The sequence below is a fragment of the Cynocephalus volans genome, chromosome 8 (genome assembly GCF_027409185.1).
Source record: "Cynocephalus volans isolate mCynVol1 chromosome 8, mCynVol1.pri, whole genome shotgun sequence".
In the NCBI taxonomy this organism is placed as follows: Eukaryota; Metazoa; Chordata; class Mammalia; order Dermoptera; family Cynocephalidae; genus Cynocephalus; species Cynocephalus volans.
Genome location: NC_084467.1, coordinates 6158683 through 6174589, shown reverse-complemented (window position 1 = coordinate 6174589; position 15907 = coordinate 6158683). Strand labels below are relative to the sequence as shown.

At 43.0% G+C, this 15907-nt stretch overlaps 1 protein-coding gene across 1 annotated transcript; it reads left to right on the top strand.

Annotated features, from left to right (window-relative positions):
• Positions 1-2016: 2016 nt before the first annotated feature.
• On the top strand, positions 2017-15605 carry ERRFI1 (ERBB receptor feedback inhibitor 1). The gene is made up of 4 exons (XM_063105424.1): positions 2017-2184; positions 12207-12401; positions 12514-12590; positions 13468-15605. The coding sequence occupies exons 2-4, from the start codon at positions 12280-12282 to the stop codon at positions 14646-14648; spliced, it is 1380 nt and encodes a 459-aa protein (XP_062961494.1). The 5' UTR covers positions 2017-2184; positions 12207-12279; the 3' UTR covers positions 14649-15605.
• The last annotated feature ends 302 nt before the right edge of the window (positions 15606-15907 follow it).

The window sequence follows — 15907 nt, the reverse complement described above, 5'->3', positions numbered from 1 at the left end:
AAACTCTAGTTAACTTGGTAAGAAACTTGGGAGTTAGTTGGAACTAATTTCCCTCATCCGAAAATAATACTAAATGAATGGCAATACGCAAGAAGATAAGTTGACAGAAAGATGGAATAACTGAGTCGTTAATAGCATAGGCATGAAAATGACCCAATGGCCCCTGTAGGCCAGAAGGAAACATCAGGAAGGAGGGTAGAGTTCTCTCTGCTCAACATTTGTTTATCTTGCAACAGAAAGAGGGCAAAGGGATACTTCAGTGTTTTTTGTTGGGGGTGGGCGGGGCGGGGTGGGCTGGCAGAGTGCTTAAGCCTTGAACTCAAAATTAGGTCTTTGAGTTAAATTAAAAAGAATGTAAGTAAATAATAGTGGAGAAAAGGCAAATCATTTCACTGGGTGCAAAGTTAATAGTTAACCGGATAATGAGGCCAGAATCTCATTCCATATGTTAAACTACCCCAATTAGGTAGTGCTAAATGTATAACTATCAGGCATTATTGCTGAAGTGCAAAGGGGGCTTTATGGAGACTCAGGAGGTCAGCTGCAGGTCTCTAGCCCTCTACTCAATAGCGTACCATTCAGGGAATTTGTTCTAGTTAAATCTAGAGGGTTTCTGTCTGTTTGCTTTTTTTCTTACTCTAGTTACTCTTGGTTTGTTATCATTTGTATTATTTATTTTACGGTTAAACTATAAGCCTAAGTTGCATCACTGGCTCCTGGGGAAACCTCCTCCCACGGGCTTGCTGGTATTTCGTCCTTGGGCATCTGTGGCTGCCCTGGTGCCAAGAGATGTCCAGGCCACCGGATCTCATAAGTAAACACAAGATTGGGAACCCGAGGGGCCGTCAGGTCTCGGGTGGACGTGCTCCTTCTGGAAGCCCGTAGGCGGCCCTAAAGGGATCAACTGCCACCAGGACCTGACCTCAGTTTTCCAACATGCGGTCAGAGGAGCCGTGGCCCTCCCGAGAGGCCTCTGCCCTCCCAGCGTGGCATCGCTTCCAACGCGCAGCCCCATGCGGTCCCACATTGACCTGTCCCTTGCTGACCCTCGATGTCCCACACCATCCCTCCATATCGCCCACCGTTCGCTGTCCCTCACCGTCCCACACCATGCCTTGCTGTCCCTCGCCGCCACCACTGTCCCTTGCTGTCCCACAAGTCCCTCGCCATCCCCCACTGTCCTCACACTGTCCCCCGCTGTCCCTCCGCTATCCCCACACTATCCTTCGCCGTCCCCACACTGTCCCTCGCCGTCCCCCCAATGTTCCCCCTCGCTATCCCCCAATGTCCCCCGCTGTCCCCACACTGTCCTCCCGCTGTCCCCACACTATCCCTCGCCATCCCCCAATGTCCCCACACTGTCCCCCCGCTATCCCCACTATCCCTTGCCGTCCGCACAGTCCCCCGCTGTCCCCACACTGTCCCTCGCTATCCCCCGCTGTCCCCACACTGTCCCTACACTGTCCTTCGCCGTCCCCACACTATCCCTCGCCGTCCCCCGCCGTCCCTCCCACGCCGCGGCTCCCGCAGGTCCCTCCCGCACAGGCTCCACTCGCCGGCCCCCGCCCCCCCCGGTCTCCTCGGCGCCCCGCCCGGATCGGCCCCCGGGGAGGGAAAAACACGCAAAAGTCTCCCCCGGGGCTGGCAACGGTGGGAAATTCCGCGGAGCCGCGGCCCTCTCGGTTCGGGCAGGAAGGCGGCCGGGCCGGGCTGCCCGCAGACTTCTGAGGAACACGCAGAGTCGAGGGGCTCCCGGGGCTCGGCAGAGGCGAGGAGCGGAGGCCGCAGCCGGCCCAGGAGCACCTCCCGGCAGAGACAAAGCCGCTCCCCCGCAGCGCCCGCGCGACGCCGCGGTGGGCCCCCAGCGGACGCCTCTGTCGCGGCGTCGCCCCTTTAAGTGGCTCGTCGCCCGGATTGGCTGCGCGGGGGAGGCGGGGCGGTGGGCGGTGACCTCACGGGCGCGCGATGCTATATATAGGGGCGGCGGCGGCCTCGGCAGCAACCGCGGCCGAGTGCGAAGCGGCGGACGCCGGGCAGCGAGCGAGGGATCGAGGGCGCGAGGCAGCGAGAGCGAGGAGCGGCGAGGCGCCTGCGCGGTGTCCGGGCCGCTGAGCCCGCGGCGCTGAGCCAGCCGGGACGGACATGCGCGGGAGGGCGCCGTGGGGCAGCCGCCGCTCCTCCGGGGTAAGCGGCCTGGCGCGCCGAGGGGGGTGGGGAGGGCGGCGCCGCGCTGCGCTCCCTCGGGCCCCGCGCCGGGGTGCGGGCGGGGGCGTGCGGGGCGCGGGAGACGGTCGCCGCGGCGCGGGGTCTCCTCCGGCGCGGACGGAAGAAGGGAGGGCCCGGCCCCGCGGCGGCGGCGGCGGCGCCTCTGCTCCCCGAGGTGCGGAGGGCGGGACCCTCCCCCGGTGGCGCGGACCGGGCCTGGGGACCCCGCGGGGCGCCGGCGTCCGCCTTCTGTCCCCTCCGGCCGGCTCGGGTCGCCGCGCCGCCCCTCGCCTCGCCGGGGCCATGCACCCCGGCGCCCGGGACACGTCTCCGCAGCCTCAGGGACCGGCCCGCGGAGAGGGGACGGGGCTTGTGGAGCGGCGGGCACGAGGGTGCTGCCCCCGCCGCGGTGAGCGGCTTCGGGGTCTGGGACGGGGAGGTCGGGGCTGCCTGATCCTGCTCCACACCGCGTGCCCGTAGGTCCTGTCCTGAAAGCCCGGGTGGGAGGCTGCTGTGGGCGCGGTGGGCGCTCGCCCGTGATTGGTACCGGCGCTCTTTGGCGGGTGGCCTCGGTCCCCCTGCCTGTTGTCGCAGCCACGGTGGTAGTTCCTAAGTCAGTATTTGTAAATTCATCCGAGTTGTTCCGGACCCTTTTCCTCCTCTTGTAGAAACGTGATTGTTTGCTCTGAATGTCTCAAATACAGCTTCAAAAGGAATGGACTGCAGAATTCAATGTGAATGCTTGTTGGGAATTGTGTGTGTATTTATATGTATATCATAGCCTTGTACAAATTAGATGACTCCTTAACCATGATTGGTGCTGTATTGGGGCTTGCTAAGTCTTTATTAGGATTTCATCATTGCTTGAAAGAAACCAGTCTCTTACCTGATAAAATATGAATAGATTGTTAGTCATAAACTTAAGTGCAGTCAGAGAATAGAGACTGTAGCTTTAAAAGAGATGTGTTGGTGACTTGAGGTACACCTGCAACACAGGTAGGGCAGGACTGGTTTCTAGGCAACTGTCAGGGGTGAAGAAAGGTGAGGTTAAAATGCCTTTTTTTTTTTTTTTTTCTTCTAGAGAGCAAGTGTTCTGCAAAGTTTCAAGCTTTTGTAAATCTGTAAGAACGCAGTGGGTATACATATGTCGAGGAGACTGAAATGTCTAAAGTTCACCGTACCTAGCCTTGTATGTTTTTTTAACTGCATCTGTTTTTACATTTCTGTAATTACAGTTTTAAGTGAAATTTTACTTAGAGACCAAAGACAGGCTAGGTACCTATAGCAGCAAATGAACAAATTTTGCAAAGACCTAAGTAAAAGAAGCTGGTTTCTTGCTAACATGCTGACCGTAATTGGTTACCTGGATGTTATCAACCAAGTTCTTTTCCCGATATTAACAAGTCTGAAGAGAAAAACAGAGGTTTTAGCATGGACTTCAGACACAATTTCTCATTCCCTTCACTTCCCGGAGAGGTTTATTTTCACCTGTGTGTTCCAGTGGACACTTGCTATTAGGTAATAGAGCTCTTCAATTAACAATTTATAACTGATAGATATATTAGATTGTAAACTCCATAAAGACAGGAACTCTGCCTTGTACAGCTTCTATCTCATGCAGCCTTGAACATAGCTGATTTTGATAAATAATTGCATGAAAGCATGTTTTACATTTTAAGGCTCAGCAGGATTCTACCAGTCACTGATAAGGGTTGGAAAGTAAATCTGTTTTAACTTTTTTATGGCTGTTAAGAAATATCTCGATTATTCATATTTTTGACAGGCAGGTAAAATTGTTTCAATGAATTATTTTTCCGTACTTTCAGTTCACAATAGCTACTGATCACTCTTCTTGTGAGATTTAATTATTCTGTAGACTTGAGTTTTTGTATGAAAATAACTCTTGACTGCTGCTTCTCAGAAGTTGAACTAGATAATACTTCCTTTCTGCTAGTACTAATGGTAGCTTTTAAAAGCAAGTTGCCTAAATTACAGGTACAATCTAACATGCTTGAAACTGACCTGATTGTCTGCATACCATCAGGTTGCTTTAGAAAGGTGAGCAGAGGAGGGAAAAGGTGGTGCCAGGGGTAATTCCAGGAATTTGAATGTCATAGGCTCCCTCTACCAGAGAAACAACTCTGCTCTTAATCTAAATAAATATGAATTGGTACTTCATCATCAGGATACATTTAGCATCCTTTGCTGGTGTTTGGCCATGCTTTATGGGAAAAAAACAAAAAAAAAGCTAACAAATAGCTAACTTACTAGCTAAACACAATCCAGTTGTGGTATTCTGGCATTATTCAGAAGGTATAAACACATACTTTGTAAAGGTAGATAAAACTGGTGAGCTTTAGGGTCCTTAATGTAAGTTACTAGATTAACAGAGCATTTGTTTTACGGTAGGGAAAAGTTAGTATGGGATTCAGATTTCAAAAGGTGGGTGCAAAAGATTCTGAGATTTAGAGTCTTCATTGATGCATTAGGTCTATTCTTCATACCATAAATTTGGGCAGTATCACAAAAAGACCAATATTCTAGGCCTCAATGAATATGTCTTTAAAATGTGGGGCCTCGGCTACATGAATGAGTCCTTTCAACTTGGAAACAATAGGAAGGTAAAGATTAGAGGACATCCAAAAGCTCTTATCAAAGACCCACATATGTGAAACTCGATTAATTCCAAATTGTTTTTAAAAAATACTCTCCAGCCTGTGTGGAATGCTCTTCTCCTAACTTCTCATGGTCGCTTCTTTTTCATCCTTTAGATTTCAACTTAAAAAATCATCTACTCCGAGGCCTTTCCCAGTCACCTGTGTTAAGTTCTCTACCTCGTTATCCCACTGCTGTTCCCTGCTCCTTTCCTTGGAAGTTATGGCAATCTGAAATTGCTTGCTCGTTTATTGTCTCCCTTCCTCATTATGTTTCTTTTTCACCTAGCAGAGCATCTAGTCCAGAACAAGCATTTGATAAATATTTATGAAAAGAATCAATCCCTTACTCTCTTAAGAATTTGTGAGCTGAACACGATGAGTTATTCCTGTGTCTGCAGCTGGTTAGCATATAGGTCTTGAACGTCTCACTTAGCAGTCCTTTGCCTCACTTTCCCTAGTTACAAACAAGAGTGTTAGGAGGAGAAATGAGGTTGTTGCCTAAAGTGAAGATGCTGTAGAAAGGAAAGATAGTGAAAGGGTGGTGGGGAAACCAGATTATTGTAAGACAGAAGAGCCATGATAGTCTTTTGGCTCACAGCAAGATGTTTAACCTCACTTCATTTCCTCATCTGCAAAATGGAGATTATAATCCTTGCCTCTTCTTACAGGGATGTTGTGGGGATCAAGTGAGATAATGTGTAAGAAAGTGTTTTATAATTTGTAGAGTGCTCTACAAATATAAGGTATTCTATTATTAAGTTCTGGGTGTTATAGTAGAGCCTGATCATAACGCCATCACTGGGATCCATATACCGTGATAGCGTATTAGAAGGAGGCCCATTGGGTGTGTGTAGTAACTCTTTGACAAGTACAGACAGACCTATGTTCTATCAAATACTGTGCTGTAACGGGTTATATTGTGGTGGGGCATCAGTGTATCATTAAAGACTGAGGGCTTCAAGAGAATTGTTTGAAGTGGTCATAGACTGTCAAATTGATACCTTAATCCACCCATTTTAGAGAGTACATAGGCCAGATCTACAGTTAACAACTTTTAAAAGGAGAAAGTTGAGCATTATATGAGGGCAAATCTTAGCCCACCAGTTTAAAGAGCCTTAGGGGCTGGAAGAGGCCGTGTGGTGTGCTAGTGAAGGGCAAGGACATTGAAGCCAGGCTTCCTGATTTAAGTCCTGGCCTCACAGTTCATCATGATCTCCAGCAAGTTCCTTACCTCTGTGCTGGAGGCCTCATCTGTAAACAAGGGCAGTAATAGTACCTACCTCAGTGTTGTTGAGAGGATTAAATAAGTTAATATGCATAAAGCACTTAGAACAGTGCCTGGCAGATGAATGTCCAGTGGATGTTAGTTATTATCAATGATTTTATATTAATTGTAACAATCTAGAGTTATCCATTCGGTGACATAAATGTTAAGTTTGAGATTTTAAAGACTGGCTTCCAATCAGACCATTGTACTCATTGTCATTAAAATTAGCATAGAATTCACATATCTTTTACAATCAGAAATCTATTATGGGTGTGTCGAGAAGGCGTAATATTTTTCCATCGTGTGTGTGTGTGTGTGTGTGTGTGTGTGTGTGTGTGTGTGTGTGTGTGTGTGTGTTGCTACTGATCCTATTACTCTGTAGGAAAAGTGCGAAGGACAAAAGAGTATATTCTTGCTCTCACTAAAATTATGTAGGAGACTGAGTGAATCAAAAGGCTGTTGATTATGGTAGTTGTACAAATAGGTTTTTTGTTAGCTTGCCATTTCTTAAGATACTTAGAAAGTATTTTGAATTATTGAAGAAATTGTGATTTAATTTTGATTTTGACAGTCTGAAGATAAATTATTTTCTTTCTTGCCTCCATTTTCATTACCTACAAATGGATCATTGTACTTAAAATGGGCATGCTTAAGAGCCTCTGAGGAGTGGAGCTGCAGATACGGACACAAATGTTCACATTTACCACATTGAACCACATTTTAATATTTACTGAAACCATCAGGTTTTGCTTGAATTCATGCAGGAGTAATAACTTGCCTCCCCCTTTTTTTGCCTATCCCCAAATCATTGCCTATTAAAATGAAACCTGAAAAACTGAACTGGAGCCTTTGCTTTTGAAGAATTGGCAAATTGTTCTTTTGCTTTCAGTAAATAAACTCAGTTTACACAGCACTATAACTATCATAAACACTGAATATGTTAGGTGAATATCAAATCAGTAAGTTTTCTCAGATTATTAAGAAAATTTTATAAAACAGCTTAACCGAGTGTTCAGTGTGTCAAATAGCCTGGCTATTAGTGCTTTAGACACTAATCACAATAAAATTGGTTGGGGGAGGGGTTCCCCCCCCCCCCGTTTCCCCAAAGGTGATTATGTGTAGACATTTTTTAAATGGACATAAACATGCAGGCATTCGTATATTTGGCGAGGATCTAAAATCGTGGAATTTGTCATGTTCCTAAGTCAGTTTCTTTTTATAAATTTTTGCTCTAAATATAGTTACCTTGTATCTTCCCTGGATATGGAAGTAGTTTTATGTAGGCAATTGTTAAATGCAGCTGTAAAGACCATTTATCATCCTGAATAAACAGAAATCAGGTTCTAGAACCAGAATGAAAGAAGGAAATTACATCACACTCTTAAATAAGGAAGCACTGGGCAGAACTGGATGAGTTGTATGACAAAAATGTGCCCCTCCTCCTCTTGTGGATTGCTTGTGAGGTTTAATGAGACCTGGTGGCAAGGTAAGCATATCTAGGTTACTGCCTTAAGGTAGCCTGGTGGTTTGTTGGTTTTTTTTTTTTTTTAAGCAGTTTCAAAGAGACTATCCTCAAGCTAAAGGCATGTGATTTCACCTTAATAAAGAAGGTACAATGTGCTTTTTGGTGTAACATTTTTAGAGGAAAATGACTGTAGATTTAGCAGCAAAAAAACAGTAGGTGCATTGTAATCTGGAAGGAGTAGTGTGTAAGAGGAGGTAAAATTCATTCTTTTCACAAAGCACACTAATTGCTTCAAGTATATAGTAACAGAAACCCATTTAGAAAGTTATACTGTTAACCACTTAAGCTTATAATCATTAGTCAATCTGCAGACTGTCCACTTCAGATTTTGGAAATGAATTTAATAAAAACTCTTTCCTGTTATTTATTCTAAACTTGTTACATTACTATTGGGCAGCATCATCTCTCCAACACACGTTTATACCTTACAGGTCTTCTGCTTTTTCCCTTAGTGCTTCACCAAATTACAGTATGTGTGCATCTTTCATGTAATTACTTTTTTAAAAATGAGATGGATATTTTCTCAGTATCCATTTATTAAATATTTAATAGAGATGAATGATCTACAGGGAGAAAACATAAGTCAGACATCAGTCCTATCCTAGAAGATTTGAACGTGGGAGGAGAATTGGGACAGCACAAAATAACCGAACAGAGGAGACGCCGCTCTGGCTTTTCATAGAAGGGAGAGCTCAGTTTATGGAGAAAATAGTATGAGTTGGCCTTATAGAGGCCTTAAGGATAAATTGAATTCCAACAGAGATTTGGGGAGGAGAGAAGCGAGCACTTGAAAGAGATAGAGTAGGGGCATGTTGTGGAGTCCTTAAATGCCAGGCTGAGGAGGTTTTATTTAGGAGCCTTTGAAGGCTTTTGAGCAGAGGAAGATCTTAGTTTGAGCTGTAATTATGGAATATTGATAAATAGGGTGGGTTGGATATTTTCAGACCCTAGGCAGAACGGTGCCAGTGAATGGAAGGATAGGTTGAAAAACAATGTAGAAACAGTCTATGGGATTTGACAATTGAATGTATATCAACAGTAACTCAGGTTACAAACACACTTAGAAGTGTGATCTTAGACCATGAACTGGTTTGGGGAGGGGGTATGAAGCAAGGGAGAAAGGAGGAGTTTGGTTTGTAGAGTGTGAGATGCCGGAGGACCATCCAAGTGGAAAGATTATCACCAGACAATAGGAAATGCAGCTTGAGCTGGGCTGGAGTTATGGATCTGGAGCTGTCTGTGTGTTGAAGCTATAGAAGGGGGTTAAAGCTTTTAGGAGCGGAGTTGTATGGAGAGAAAATAAAAGGATAACCTCGACAAACAAACGATTTTAGGGGTTACCCCCCTTTAATTAAAAAAAAATCAAGTGATGTTAACAAGAAAAGGTAGTTCACATCTGGGATTGGTATTTAACTGCATTTTTGACCCACTAACAAAGCTAAACTTTAAAAAAGTTATTACGTCCAAGATCATTTAGATCCTGTTCTAAACCATACTGCCTGGATTATTACTCACTTTCCTATTTTTGTATTTCATAACAATGCATCTTGTACTTTCCAATATTGATTTTCCCACATAGGTATATTTTTGCAGTTGTTTTCTTAATGAATTGTAAAGTGGAGCTAGTTTTACAGTTATAAGGAAATATAAAATTTGAAACACTGCAGCATGAGTTAAATTTCACTTGAGCAGAGTTTCTTTTAACATGAGGTTGGCCAGATTGTTCCCCCATCCCCCAAGAGGTGGAAAAGCGTTTCAGGTGGTAACATCCCCTCGGGTCATATGATCTGAGAACATTTTTAGAAGAGTTTGCTTCCAAACCTATGAGCGCATGCCCTTTTTGAGTCTACATTTTGAAGTTATTTTCCAGAAGAAGAGAACATGGCAATTATATTGCCCTCCTGGCTTCTCCCATGCAAGCAAGTAGGAAGTTCGGACGGTTTCATAACATGGCCCATTCACAATTCCCCATTGAAATTTAGAGGCAGGTCACCTTCTATGAATACACAAAGACACTATTGTGGTCAGAAGTGAGCTGGCTTAGTGAACACAATTCTTTTTATACTAAAAAAATTTTTTTCTTAAGAAAGCTAACAAGTAGGTGATGGAAACAATGAATAAAAAATAACTTTTTCTATAATGAATAAATAATTTTAAGTGACCATTGAAATGTAAGTTTAGAATTGCAAGGCAATTTCAGCAGAGGCAATAGTTACACAATCATTCTGTTGAAAGCGAAGATTTAGATGGCATTAGGAGGCTGACACACAGTAATTACTAGTAGTACTTGTTGGCTTGCAGACAGGTGGGGGTTGGGCCTCTAGAATCCCCCGCAGCATTTTCCTGTAATCTGGATGAGCGATCTTCAAACGTGTGCTTTCAAACGACTTAAACACCATATTCCTCCTCCTATCTTGCCTTTCATTTTTATATCACCACAGATGCTTTCCCCACAGTCTTGCTGGTGCTTGCAAAATGCTTAGAAAAAGTGTGATGAACCATTAGGCTACGTACACAGAGGGAGAGGCTAGCAATTTTTTTTTTAAATTGGTTTTTAAGTTTTTTATAGCTATACTTGATGGTAGATAACACATTGCTTCATTTCAGTATGGTAGATAACACATTGCTTCATTTCTGTAATCTACAGACTAACCCTCAAAAGACCTCCCAATAATTTAGATTTCTTAAATGACAGATTTTTCCTGTCATTATCATATGTCTTTCAGAGGCTTATTTTTAAAAAATAATGCTTGACTATTTGAAACAATATTTAAAACCTATCATAAAATCTCAGTCTAGCATATTAAAACAGCTGAGAGTTAGATGCAGAGAATCAGTAATTGGGATCTGTCCTCCTTACTTTGTCCCTGAAATCTTTAACCTGTAGAACATTACTATCTACATTCCTTTTTAATGCAAAAAATATATGATAATAAAACACTTGTATTGTTTTAGATATTTACCTTTTTTTAAAAAACACTATGCCTTACATACTATATACATTCAGTTGATACTGATAATAGTAATTAGATGGTATTGTACAATCATTCATTCAATAAACATTCACTTATTGAGCACCGACTAATGTTCCAGGTACTGATGATTAAAAGGTGATTGGGACACAGCCTCTGTTCCTGAGCTCACCATCTAGTAGGAGGTAACAGATTTGTAAATAATAGATCTGAAGTTGCTGAGCAATTAAATTTTAAAAACTTATGTACCCCTCCCCGCAGCAGACGTGTCATAGTCATCTTCCTGTCATTCTCACTGCTCAGCATCGTGCCCAGCACTTGGTAAGTGTGCAGATGCTTAGTGAGAGAATGAGAGAGTGTTATAGAGTATAGGTATGCATATCCCAAGGGGGGTCAGTGTTACACAGATACAGTCACGTGTCGCTTAATGACAGATGTATGTCGTGAGAAATGCTTCGTTAGGCGATTTTGTTGTGCAGACATCAGAGTGTACTTACACAAACCTAGATGGTATAGCCTACTATGCACCTAATGTTTAAGGAAAAAAAAGCCTAAACTTGTAAGTAAACATGAATATCTGAAGACAGCAGAGACTTTTGCTAATTAACACTTGTATAATGAATAACAGAAAAGGAAAATTAAAAAGAGGCTATGGGGATCCAGACATATAACATCTGACAAGGGAGGGGGGTTCCTAAAGTTGAGGAAAGTCTAGTTTAAGAAAAACGTGTTTAGCCTTTATAATCCATGCCTTGCAGCTAGGTGGGACATGAATTTACGAGGCTTTTCACAAAGGAGAATGTGAAGAATGTACCTTCAAGTTTGTCTTTAAAAGGGAGGCAGGAGCCTGGCCCAGGCATCCACTGAGGCGAGTTATCTTGCAGAACTTGATTTTTACAGGATAATGGAAATTAGTATCTTCACTTATTACTATTTCTTCCTTGAACGAGTAATAACTGGAGAATTTGTCTTCCTGTGGCCAGCCCTGAAATATAGAATCCAAATAAATGCTAGGCCGTGGGGCAGTCAGGTGCCAATACTATAGAATCTCTTATTTAATTTCAGTGTTGGGTTTCAGTAAATATTAGTTCTGCAGTATAAAATATGGTATTTTCTGAAATTACTTTCTTAGCTTGGGGAAAATAAGCAAGATTCACTTGTGCTTCATGCCCAGTACAACCGTGCCTTCGAAGGTTGGCTTAATAGGTTAGAGGAAGGTTTGTGTGCTTTGGCAAGTGAGCATGATTTGTTGTGCAACTCTCAGGCTCTGCAGTAAGAGGTCTGCTTTTGCTGGCAATCGATTGTTTCTCATTTTGCTGAAACATTTCCAGTCTTGGACTAGTATTTACCAAAAAATATATATACATATTTTTAGTGTCTACATTTACATACCCTCATGAGAAGAAAGAATTAACTAAGAAATAAGTGAAAGTCTATGGCTAAATTCCTCTATTCAGCATCCCCCCAAATTCTCTAATATTAGCTATTCATGCTGTAATTTAGACTATCCTAATGGAGGTATTTCTGAATTGTTTCCTTTATCTTCTCATCTTTTCTCTACCCCACCCCCACCTCTCTAGGGAATGCAAGCTACTGGTTGACTTAAAAATCTCTGGGCTTCACAAGTTTGGAGACATCCCAGAATAAGGCACAATGTCAACAGCAGGAGTTGCTGCTCAGGAGATTAGAGTCCCATTAAAAACTGGATTTCTGCGTAATGGCCAAGCCATGGGGAGTATGAAGACCTGCTGGGGCAGTCGCAGTGAGTTTAAAAAGTAAGCAGAGAATGTAGTGCCACTGTAGTCTGTATAAATGCATGACATTAAAATGAGATAGAGAATGTGATTGCTACTTGTTTATGACGAAGACGTTTTCCTTTCCTTTCAGTAACTTTTTAAATATTGATCCAATAACTATGGCCTACAGTCTGAACTCTACTGCTCAGGAGCACGTAACATCTATTGGTATGTATTCTGATGATATGAGTGCAGTGAGCATTTGAGAGCAGTCTGGATTAGTATTAGCTTGTCCTCCAGCATTATTTTTTAAATGAGGAAACCTGAACTATTTCCAACAGTAGTCTGACCCCTAGTGGCAACACATGCTGAAGATAACCATGTTTTTCTCAAACTGTTGTACTCTGCTACCTTTATACCTGCATCACTGATTTCTAACTAGAACTATTTGTGCAAGTGTGATCTTTTAAAATCAAGAATTAGTTCTCATCCCAGCTATGATGCATACTTAACTTTTAGAAACCTTGAACAAGATCTCTCATCTTTCTTACTAATATTGAGTGCGTGTTTGAAAGTAATAGATGAAGTAGTATGAATGTTAATCAAAACTTAGAAAATTGTGTGTATATAGTACTTTTAATGTGAACCTTGTGTTCCTTAGATTTTTGTCAAGAGCTGCTTATCAGTTGAACATATTGCAAGGGAGTAAGGGCCTTATCTCATTCATGCCCTCCGTGCCTTGTAATGTCGCATGTCTTAAGTGGCCAGGCTGGTGCAGTATGGCATTCATGTAAATTATATGCTGTTGCTCTTCTGTGAATTTTCCACACGTCACAAAACTTGCCTGAGATGTGTGGGTGTGCACTGTGCACATGTCCAGGGAGATAGAAGAGATAATTTGTTCTTTGAACCAGATTATGTGCGTTAACAATCTTCTGGTCTCTAATTACACCTGTGATTGTTGCATGGGTGTTTTCAGGGTTAAGGCAGTCAAGTATTTCACTAATAGTTTAGGTTAGGAGCCTAGGTAGCTAGGGCTTTCTCCACCTCACACAGGTGGGGAGAGGATTATTGATCTTTTATTAACATCTCTTATTCATTCTAGGGCACACTTCAAAATCTGCTCCAATGAATGGCCACTACTTTGCAGAAAATGGTCCATCTCAAAAGTCCAGCTTGCCCCCTCTTATTATTCCCCCAAGTGAAAACTTGGGACGTGAAGAGGATCAGGTTGTATGTGGTTTTAAGAAGCTCTCAGTGAATGGAGTTCGCACTTCTACTCCTCCACTCACACCCGTAAAAAACTCTCCTTCTCTTTTCCCCTGCGCAACTCTTTGTGAACGGGGTTCTAGGCCCCTTCCACCACTGCCGATCTCCGAAGGCCTCTCTGTGGATGAGACAGACTGTGAGGTTGAATTCCTAACTAGCTCAGATACAGACTTCCTTTTAGAAGACTGTACACTTTCTGATTTCAAATATGATGTTCCTGGCAGGCGCAGCTTCCGTGGGTGTGGACAGATCAACTATGCATATTTTGATACCCCAACTGTTTCTGCAGCAGATCTCAGCTATGCATCTGACCAAAACGGAGGTGTCCCAAATCTAAATCCTCCTCCACCTCAAACCCACCGAAGATTAAGAAGGTCTCATTCAGGTCCAGCTGGATCCTTTAACAAGCCAGCCATAAGGATATCCAGCTGTATACACAGAGCTTCTCCTAACTCCGATGAAGACAAACCTGAGGTTCCCCCCAGGGTTCCCATACCTCCTAGGCCAGTAAAGCCAGATTATAGAAGGTGGTCAGCAGAAGTTACTTCTAGCACCTATAGTGATGAAGACAGGCCTCCCAAAGTACCACCAAGAGAACCTTTATCACGGAGTAACTCCCGCACGCCAAGTCCTAAAAGCCTTCCGTCTTACCTCAATGGGGTCATGCCCCCAACACAGAGCTTCGCCCCTGATCCCAAGTATGTCAGCAGCAAAGCTCTGCAAAGACAGAACAGCGAAGGGTCTGCCAATAAGGTTCCTTGCATTCTGCCCATTATTGAAAATGGGAAGAAGGTTAGTTCGACACATTATTACCTACTACCTGAGAGACCACCGTACCTGGACAAATATGAAAAATTTTTTAGGGAAGCAGAAGAAACACACGTGAGCACCCAAATCCAGCCATTACCTGCTGACTGCAATATGGTTGCAGCCACAGAAAAGCTGGACTCAAAAGCAAAAATGGATCTGGGAGGCCATGTGAAGCGTAAACATTTATCTTATGTGGTTTCTCCTTAGACTTTGGGGTCATGGTTCAGCAGAGGTTACATAGGAGCAAATGGTTCTCAATTCTCGAGTTTGGTTGAGATTCACAGAAAAATCAGATTGCAAATAGTTGGACTCTGTCTTAATGACAAAGGATTGGAGCAGTTATGAGGTGCTGTATGCTGAGAATCCCTGATTTTGTTAGTGTTGGAGAAAAGTCTGTTCAAGTCTATAATTTAAAGATGTGATGGTGGGGAGGGGAGGATGGGGAAACTTTTATATATGCATACATTATATACCTATATATAAACTTGTGGTATAACCATAGACCATAGTTGCAGGTTAACCGATTAGCTACTATCTTAGAGTAATATATATTCAGAATAATAAAAACTCAAGTTGGAGAAGTGAGTCCTGATAGACTGAAAATTGAGCAAATGGAAGAAAATACAGTATTGCTTAGATGAGAATCACAAAAAATTATTTTCATTTGGTAAGTTTGAAGATTTCTGGCTTTTAGGCCGTTCTATTTTGTTTCATTTATTTTTGCAAGCAGTCTTCTCCATTGAGCGCACGGTATACGTTCTTTACCATAACGGTACCTGCCTGGTTTAAAAATCATCCCAAGCCCTAATACTTCCAGGTTTTGTTTTTTGTCTTACGGGGGGAGGGATAGCAGTTTACTTGGCCACCATATACATATACATGTCTCACGTCTTGAAAATGAAAAGATAATGGAATTTGTGAATAATTTTTCCTTACAATTCCTGCTTAATTCCACCCACTCAAACGGCCCATTGTAGTATTGGTCTCGCAGAGACAGTGGGATATGGTAGATGAATTGGAAAAGCATTCTAGTCGCCAGTGTTTAGGATATCAGCTTTACAAAATGATGAAGCAGTTAGCTATGTGATTGAGACTTATTGTGTGGAGTTGTGTGTTTTTTGTTTTTGTTTTTTTAGACTGTATTAATAAACAGATACAACACAAGCTGGCCTTGTGTTGCTGGTTCCTATTCAGTATTTCCTGGGGATTGTTTGCTTTTTAAGTAAAACACTTCTGACCAATATCGCAGTATGTCTTAATAGCAGAGGTCACGTCAGCTTCTTTCTGCTTTGGGAACTCTCACAGCTAGCTGCTTTGCTGCCTCACCTAGATTCAGTGAGACGTGTAGCTTGTGTTCATATTGTCCCATCCTTCGATGTATTTGTTTTGTAGAGATAAGCACAAAAGAGAAGGTGCTCGCTAACAGAGGTACATTACTACAATGTTCTCTCAACAGTTAAACAAGC